The sequence below is a fragment of the Pelodiscus sinensis genome, unplaced genomic scaffold, assembly GCF_049634645.1.
Source record: "Pelodiscus sinensis isolate JC-2024 unplaced genomic scaffold, ASM4963464v1 ctg34, whole genome shotgun sequence".
NCBI classification, from domain to species: domain Eukaryota; kingdom Metazoa; phylum Chordata; order Testudines; family Trionychidae; genus Pelodiscus; species Pelodiscus sinensis.
In genome coordinates, this window is record NW_027465849.1 from 3,485,555 (window position 1) to 3,493,811 (window position 8,257).

Genomic DNA, 8,257 nt, shown 5'->3' on the forward strand with positions numbered 1-8,257 from the left:
GTGGGGATTCTGAGCTGCAAGGAGGGGGTCTGTCAGCAGGGCTGGTGATCTAGCCTGCCTTCCTATTCCCCTCCCCCCCAAAACTACCCCCCAAATCCTGGCTCATTCCGTCTAGCTCTTGTGCTTCCAGGCTGCCAAATTTGAGTGTCTCTTCCCCCCCCCCAATCCCTCTGTAGTTCTCGAACCTGGTTCAGCCCATGTGTTGGATGCATAGGGACAGGGACCCAAGACTGCTGGGGGCCCTCGCCTGAGTCCCTGCACTGTGCCTCAGTTTCCCCAGCCACACATGGGCCAGCAGGGTTTAGTGGCAGTGGGTGGAGGGGAAGGCTCAGGAACAAGGGTCCTGGTGCCGCAGCCCCGTGGGGGTCTCAGTGGCAGGGGCACAAGGGGAAGCAGCCCAGGACCTCGACTTTGGAGGGGGCCCCCAAAAATCAAGAGGCGCAAAGAGCTGGGAGCGGGGGCAGCCCCCCCCCCCGGCCGCTGGCGGGGAGTCCCTTGGGGGATTGAGCGTGGGTTGAACCCCATGGGGCAGCCTCTACCCCTCCCAGCCCCACGTGTTATATGGACCCCCCCGAACTTTAGAGGCAGCCGCCTACGTCATCATTCCCCTTCCTGATTGGGTGCGGCGTGGTCTTTGCCGCGTGTCAGCCCGCCTCTTTTTACGTCATCCTCTCTCCCTTCTCTGATTGTGTGGGAGCCAGAAGGGGTGTGGCCTTTGGAACCCTCGGCGAGTCCAGGCTTCTTTTGACGTCATGCCCTTCCCTTCCCTGATTGGGTGGAAGGGGGGTGCGGTCTTTCAGACGTTCCGTTAGGCCAAGTGGGAAAGCTCTCAGCGCGCTCCCATTGGCTGGCAGCCGGGAGGGGGAAGGCGGCACGGGATTGGCCAGCGCAGCCTGAGCGACATTTGATTGGTCGAGGGCGGGTTTAGGTAATTAGGTGCCCTAGGCTGCAGCTGCTGATTGGCTGGGAGGGAGTGGAGGGTGCAGGAGAAGCGCAAGGTGAGTGGGGTAGAGTGTGCAGGGGATAAAGGGGGCTCGGGCTGGGGGGCAGGGCAGCTCCAGCCAGGGGGTGGGAGCGGGAGTTGCTGGTACCTGGAAGGGGGGGGGTGTCAAAGCTGAGCACTGGTGCATGGGCTGGACAGGCGACCCTATATAAACATGGGCACAGGTAGCCTGCCCCAAGGGACTCCTGGCTGGGGCTGGGGCTGCCCTACCCACACCAATCCCTCCCCATTGCACCCTGCCCCACACGCCTCGTGCTGGGGCAGCTGGGGCACAAGCAGTTCTGCTTCTATCACTGACCTGCCTGCCCCCTGGAAACACAGAGGGGGGGCTGCACCCAGAGAGAGCAGAGTGGCTCGCTTGGGGGGCAGGAAGTGGGGCCTGTCCCCTCTAGGGGGTGTCAGCTTCCCCAGCCCCACAGCAAGGACTGGCTGGCTCAGGGGGGCAGGGTTTGGGGCTTCTCCCCCTCCAGGGGGCGCTGGCTCCCACCCAGCCCCATCCTTTCCTCGTCTTCTGCCCTGCAGCGGCAGAGATGTCGCTGGCCCAGCTGGGGAAGGTGTTTCCCAAAACCAGCATCCTCTTCCTGTGCGACATGCAGGAGAAGTTCCGGCCCAACATCGCCCACTTCCCCCAGATCGTGGCGGTGGCGGCGCGCATGTTGCAGGTGATGTGCCCCAGGGGGCGCTAGGGGGCGTGGGGGGAATTCACTGGTGTTGGGGGGGGGGGGGGGTGCTGTGGCCTAGCAGTCAGGACTGGCCCAGTGCACATCTTAGGGAGGCTGCCCCATTGTCCCAGTGTTTTATGCAGCAGTCAAAAAGTTGCCACATCCCACCCCAGAGAGGCTGCATCTCCACAGCAGGCAAGGGGTCCCCAGATAACCAGCCCCTCCTTTCCACCCCAGAGGGGCCGTATCCCAGTGCTGAGCCAGGAGTCCCTGTTAAAGCCGTCCCTGGAAATGTGGTGTCCTGGAGGCCTAGGGAGGCTGCTGATGTCCCAGTTGTTCAGGGCAGGGTGGGGTGATGCTTGGGCAGGGTGGTGATAAAAACAGGACAGAAAGGGCCAGGACCATTTGGTATGTGCAGTTGCAGGTGCTGGCCACTGGATGTCGGCCTAACCCTGGAGAAGGGTTGATAATTCGTGCCCCAGGAAATACTCGCTGTTCTGTATCATAGTTTGGGGATGGTGGGTGGGAATTCCCTGTGGTTTGAGTTTATCCTGCTCCTGTGGGTGGGGCTAGGTGGCATTGGGGTGGATCAGGCTGAAGGAGTACGGGCGGCTGCTGGGGGGAGGGTGTCCGGACCTGCCCACGTGAGGGGAGTTTTTCATTTTGTGTTGGTTTCCAAAAGTCACCGGGCTCTCATGGTAACACTGAGGGTTCACCCATCCGCTCTGGAGAGTACATCACTAACTGCTAGGTACCACTTCCCTTCAGGGCTGGGGAGAGAGCCAAGGAGCCCTGGCGCCCCACCCTAACCTCTACCCTCACACCCAGGCAGCGCGGCTGCTGGAGATCCCGGTGGTGGTGACGGAGCAGTACCCCCAGGGGCTGGGCCCCACGGTGCCAGAGCTGGGGGCCGAGGGGCTGAAGAAGTTCTCCAAGACCTGCTTTAGCATGCTGGTCCCGGAGGTGGAGCGGGAGCTGGGGGCGCTGCCCCACCTGCGCTCAGTGCTCCTGTGCGGCATCGAGACCCAGGCCTGCATCATGGTACCCGGGGCGGGGCTTGGAGGGGACCCAGGAGGCCGGGTCAGTGCTGGGTGGGAGGAGGGGGTCCAGGCAGCTGGAGTAGGGCTGTGATGGGGGTAGGGGGGCGGGCTGGCCTGGTTAGGCCTGCGAAGGGGTTCGGGGCTGGGGGCTGGCTGGGCCAGAGCTGAGACCGTCTCCTTCTCCCCAGAGCACAGCGCTGGACGCTCTGGAGCGTGGCCTGGACGTGCATGTGGTGGCCGACGCCTGCTCCTCTCGAAGGTCAGGCTGGGGGGAGGCTGGAGGGGGGTTGTGGCCTGAGCAGGGCGGGGTTCCCGGCAGAGGGGTTGCGGGGAGCTGACCCGGGAGGTAGGGGAGGGGGGCGGCAGGGCCCTAGATTGAGGGGGAATCCCAGGCGCCCCCCCCCCCCACGCCCGCCCTTACGTCTTTCCCCCCAGCCAAGTGGACCGGCTGGCGGCCTTGTCCCGCCTCCGACAGAGCGGGGCCTTCATCACCACCAGCGAGGGGCTGATCCTGCAGCTGATCAGAGACGCCGCCGACCCCCGCTTCCGACAGGTACCTCCCCTCCCCCGCCGACCCCCACTTCCGACAGGTACCTCCCCTCCCCCGCCGACCCCCGCTTCCGACAGGTACCTCCCCTCCCCCGCTGACCCCCCGCTTCCGACAGGTACCTCCCCTCCCCCGCTTCCGACAGGTACCTCCGCTCCCCCGCTGACCCCCGCTTCCGACAGGTACCTCCCCTCCCCCGCTTCCGACAGGTACCTCCCCTCCCCCGCCGACCCCCGCTTCCGACAGGTACCTCCCCTCCCCCGCTGACCCCCGCCTCCGACAGGCACCTCCCCTCCCCTGGCTCTGACAGGCACATCCCCTCCCCCTGCTGACTCTCCACTTAATGGGTACCTCCCCCCACCAGCTGACCTCCAGTGGCTGGTGCCCTCGGGAGGAGAAATCCCCCTTGCCCCGTGGAGCCAGCCAGTGCCTGCCTGGGGCTGGTTCAGAAGCAGCGGCCCCGGGGTCAGGACGTGGGGACCGTCCATCTGCCTGGCATCTCATACTCTGCTCTGTCCTTCCAGATCCAGAAGCTCATTAAGGAGCCGGCCCCGGACAGCGGCCTCCTCCCCCTGTTCCTGGGACAGAGCCCTGGGTTCAGCTAACCCTGTGGCCCCGTGGCCCCGTGGCCTGCCTCCCTTCAGCACGTGGGGGCCGGGCAGGAATAAACCCGTCAGTACCGTGATCAGCTCTGTGTGCGCCATGCGCAGTGCTCCCGTGTGTGTTGTGCACTAGACCTGCCTGGCGTCGCTCGGTTCCTTCACTTAAAATGGTGGGGCTGGGGCCGAGAGCTGCAGCTTGCCCCAGGGGGCGAGGACAACCCCGGCCCTCCCTCACCGCAGCAGCTTGGGGCCAGGGGAGAAGCGCCTCTCCGTGGCCGCTGCAGCTCCAGCGGGCACAGCTGGGGGAGGGGTGCATGTCCCCCAGCTGGGGCAGGTCCAGGTTCATCTGCCCCCCTGTGCTGCCCCGCCAGAGTGAGAATGCAGCAAACTGGGTACTTCCCCCTGGCTCACTGAGGAAGAGAAACAGCCTTACGAATCGGGAGAGCTTCAGTCCCCCACCTTCCCTAACGGGCACCCTAAAGGGAGGCTCAGGGATGGGGTGCCCCCAGTGATCCCCCTTTCATCTGCCTGGTGATTTTCTCTTTTTTGTATGGATCTCTGAGACGCAGTCCCATTCTGGGCTCATCCCATTGTCCCGGCGCAGCCAAGTCCCTGTTGTCCTGGCGCAACCAACCTTGCTTCTCGTTGTGATAAGAGGAAGCTGCCTGCCGAATTTGGTCCTAGCTCCTACCGTTTAGGAGGCGTTCTTGCATGGAGAAACACACAGACAGACAAACTTTCTCATTTATATAGTAGATATACAGAAATGACTCGTTTAACACGTGCCATCTTAACATGTTTTCGCCATAGCACGAGTTGTTGGTTTTTTTTAAGGGAATGTTTTCCGAATAACACGACCGTCCCCGAAATAACACAAAAATAATCAAGTGGCGGACTACTTTGTGCGGCGGTATAAGTTGGTGAAAACAGTGGTAATATGCATGAGCGGATGAATACACGTGGTCACAGCACTCCTCCGCTCACTCACGTGTTTATTTTTGTGTTTTAACAAACCGTGGGGACTTGTGGTGCTAGAGATCTAATGTTGACGTTGACGACCCAGCACCAACAAAACATTGACTTTGCCACCACCACCTGAAACACAACCCCCACCTGTTCCATTATTTTTAATGGGAAAATTGACCCTCAAGCACATTTTCGCTTAGCGCAAACGTTTTCAGAAACGCATCTATAGTGTTGAACGAAGAATTACTGGCTAGGGTGTGGTGCTGCCCTCTGGTGGCGCATCCATGTGTCTGTGCGCTGTACAGCCCCCTGGTGGTGCATCTGTGTGTCTGGGTGTGGTGCTGCCCTCTGGTGGTGCACTCATGTATCTGTGCGCCATACAGCCCCCTGGTGGTGCATCTGTGTGTCTGGGTGTGGTGCTGCCCTCTGGTGGCGCATCCGTGTGTCTGTGCGCCGTACAGCCCCCTTGTGGTGCATCTGTGTGTCTGGGTGTGGTGCTGCCCTCTGGTGGTGCACCCATGTGTCTGTGCGCCATACAGCCCCCTGATGGTGCACCTGTGTATCTGTGTGGTGCTGCCCTCTGGTGGTGCACCCATGTGTCTGTGCGCCATACAGCCCCCTGATGGTGCACCTGTGTATCTGTGTGGTGCTGCCCCCTGGTGGTGCACCTGTGTTTGTGCATGGTGCCGCTCCCTGGTGGCTTACAGGTGTGTGTGCATGTTTGTGCACACAGCTGCCCCCTAGTGGAGTGTGTGTTTACCTGTCTGTCTCTGGGCTGTTGATCGGCCCTTGAATCTTTGTGCCCCCCCGAACAGGCTGCAGCCCCCCCCCCAGTCCATGTGTACTCCCATTCCATGTCCCTCCCCCTCAACACGCCCAGCTAGCCTCCCATCACTCCCATCCCCCCATGCCTCTCACTCCACCCCTAGTTCCCACCCCTCTGACCCCCGCCATGCTCCTCTCCTCAGGAGCCATGCACAGCTCCCTAGACACCCCCCGCCCCATATTGCTCTTAGCACCAGCCTCCAACAGGGGCAGGGCTGGAACAAAGACCCAGGCGGTTACCGTGGTGCTGCCATCGCCATGGCAACGGGATTATGTTCCACGCCGGGAACATCGGTTAATTGAGCAAATTGCCACATTTTGCTGATTCCAGCAACAAACGCCCCCCTCCCCCCAGGGATCCCAAGAGAGTAATGCGAGGGCCCCTTCCCCCAGCACCGGGATGGGGCCCCTCTGGGGTGGGATGCGGGGGCTGGGTGTGCAGGGGACCCCTGACCCACACTGGGACGGGGTGGGCTGCGGGGGTGGTTAGAGAAGGACCCCTTGCTGGCACCACCTTCCCGCTGCTTCTCTCACTCCACTTTGAAACTCAAATCAAATTCAGGGCATTTTAATTCTGAATAAGCCTCCACCCCTGGATTTAAAATGGCTTAGTTAAGCCGTGAAAGAAACAGAGGATCCGCCTTGGTCGTTTAAGGGGATCCCTCAGGACAGTGAATCCGAATTAATTTTGGAAGTGCCGGAGCGAAACCCCATTTTATCCCGGTGTAGACAGGCTGAGCTCGGCTGTGCTGCGAAACCGGGGCCCTTACATTCGGAATGGGTCGGAGTTTAAAGAAGGGTCAGCACAGCCAGGTTGAATGTGGAGTTGGAGTTGATCTGGATGAACGTTCCTGTGTGTAGACACGCCTGGAACCAAAACTGGGCTCGCCCGCCTCCGGCAGGAGCGTCGAAGGCAAAGGCAGCTCTGCTCCCCTGGGGGGCCGATCACGCAGAGAGTTAATGCCATGCTGGTAAGTGCGGCCACTGGCCTGCTTATGCCAATGTGGCCCGGAGCGGATGTGGGCAGTGCAGGCCGGGCTGTAAAGGTTATCCAGGCCTTGCGGGCACCGTGGCTTGCTGAGCTGCGTGGAGGGAAGCCTGGGTCAGTGGCGGCATCGAGGGCCTACTAGATCAGGAGAATCCCGACTCTGATCCTCTCCTACCCCCTACCCCCACCCCAGCACCGCACCCAACCTGCGTTGCTGGGAACAGCTGCTGTTCTTGTGCTAGGATTTTACTCCCCCCCCTCCCCCAGCACCTCTTCTGCCCAGCCTGGCTCTAGGGGGTGCTGCATGCTCCCCCCACATCTCCCCTGCCTGGTGCTAGCAAGCACCCTCTCCATGCCATCCTCCCCCAATGAGCCGGGACCATGTCATGTTTCCGGCACCCTGGTACAGCTGGGAGCAGGAGCAAACCCAGGGGCGCTGGGGCCAGGCAGGGAGAGGACAATGGGGGAGTAATGGGTGGGGGGAAGATGCTGTATAATCTGGTTCAGGCCTCAGCTTGGGATGTGGGATGCAATGGGGCAGGTAAGGGGGCTGGCTGGAGTTGCGAGGGGCTGGCTGCAGTAGAGATGCAAAGTCCTCCCTTTTCCTGAACTAGCCCCCCCCCCCCCCCCTTGTGTTTGCCCTCTAATCCCTTCCTATCCTCAGCCCGTGGAATCCTGGGGGATTTGAACCCAGGACTTCCAATAATGCACCCAGCCGACTTGCTCCCTGGAGGGGAAGGAGCGACTCCATGAGCAGGTAGCGATAGTTGGTTGTTATCCTTGGAGGAGGATGCTCTCTTGGGGGACATGGCAGCCTAAAAGGGATCCTCTTTCAAGTTCTCATATCAAAATTGTGCGGCAAATGCACCCACCTGTGGGGCCACCTACAAAGTCCGGTTGTTGGGCCGCAGGCACTTTGGACACTGGCTTTTATTCCCACCTTTCCTTGGAGTGAGCTCAGATAACCGGCGGCTTTTCTCTATGCCTCAGTTTCCCCTTTCCCTGTTGTGTGTTTTTGTTAGAGGTTCTAACTTGGCCCTGGCCCATCAGGTACTGCCTGGACACAGAGTCACCAAGATCGGGGCCTTTTCACACCAGGTGCTGCTCAAACTTTCTCCAATGGATCAGTTGTGTGACTCTTCTCGGAACCCTCTCTGATTTCTTTCTTGAACCATTGGCACCAGAACTGGGCTCACCCGGGCCAAATCCAGTGGCCCAGTAGCCTCTCTATGCTGACTTGAGGTTCCCGTTTGCACAGCCCAGGGTTGTGTTCAATGTTCCCTCTAATTGTTTCCACTCACATGCGGAATAGATTTTGTTCGGTGCACTGAGGCATGTGCAGATGTGCACCACCAGTAGAACACAAGCTGCTGACTCTGGGCATGGTGGGTGCTCTGCTAACCAGCCGGGCGGCATTTGAATCTCTCCTGGGTGGCCACCCGAGAACACAGCTTACAGGGAACATCGGTCGTGCGTGGGGAGCTCACGGGCAGCTGATTGGCCACCCCAGTGCCCAAATCTTTCTCATACAGTCCCCCGGTCTGTAAACCTGGCTAGTGTCCTTTGCTCCTAGGTAGACCCGTTAGCCTTTAGTGATTTTAAAACACTTGCTGTTTGCTTGTCC

At 60.7% G+C, this 8,257-nt stretch overlaps 1 protein-coding gene across 3 annotated transcripts; it reads left to right on the plus strand.

The window, feature by feature from the left end:
• The first annotated feature begins 844 nt into the window (after positions 1-844).
• On the plus strand, positions 845-3,937 carry ISOC2 (isochorismatase domain containing 2). 3 transcript variants are annotated; one of them, XM_075915051.1, is made up of 6 exons: positions 845-998; positions 1,526-1,665; positions 2,494-2,706; positions 2,894-2,964; positions 3,141-3,258; positions 3,777-3,937. In XM_075915051.1, exons 2-6 carry the CDS (start codon positions 1,534-1,536, stop codon positions 3,855-3,857), a joined length of 615 nt encoding a protein of 204 aa, XP_075771166.1. In that variant the 5' UTR covers positions 845-998; positions 1,526-1,533; the 3' UTR covers positions 3,858-3,937. The 3 variants fall into 3 exon arrangements, with proteins under 3 accessions (XP_075771166.1, XP_075771167.1, XP_075771165.1); XM_075915050.1 differs by lacking the exon at positions 845-998 and adding an exon at positions 1,143-1,167; XM_075915052.1 differs by lacking the exons at positions 845-998; positions 2,494-2,706 and adding an exon at positions 1,067-1,167.
• Positions 3,938-8,257: the final 4,320 nt, after the last annotated feature.

Coding starts and splice junctions, on each gene's coding strand:
- ISOC2 (XM_075915050.1), top strand. Junction 2,707..2,893: donor AGACCCAGGCCTGCATCATG/GTACCCGGGGCG, acceptor CCTTCTCCCCAG/AGCACAGCGCTGGACGCTCT. Junction 2,965..3,140: donor GACGCCTGCTCCTCTCGAAG/GTCAGGCTGGGG, acceptor CTTTCCCCCCAG/CCAAGTGGACCGGCTGGCGG.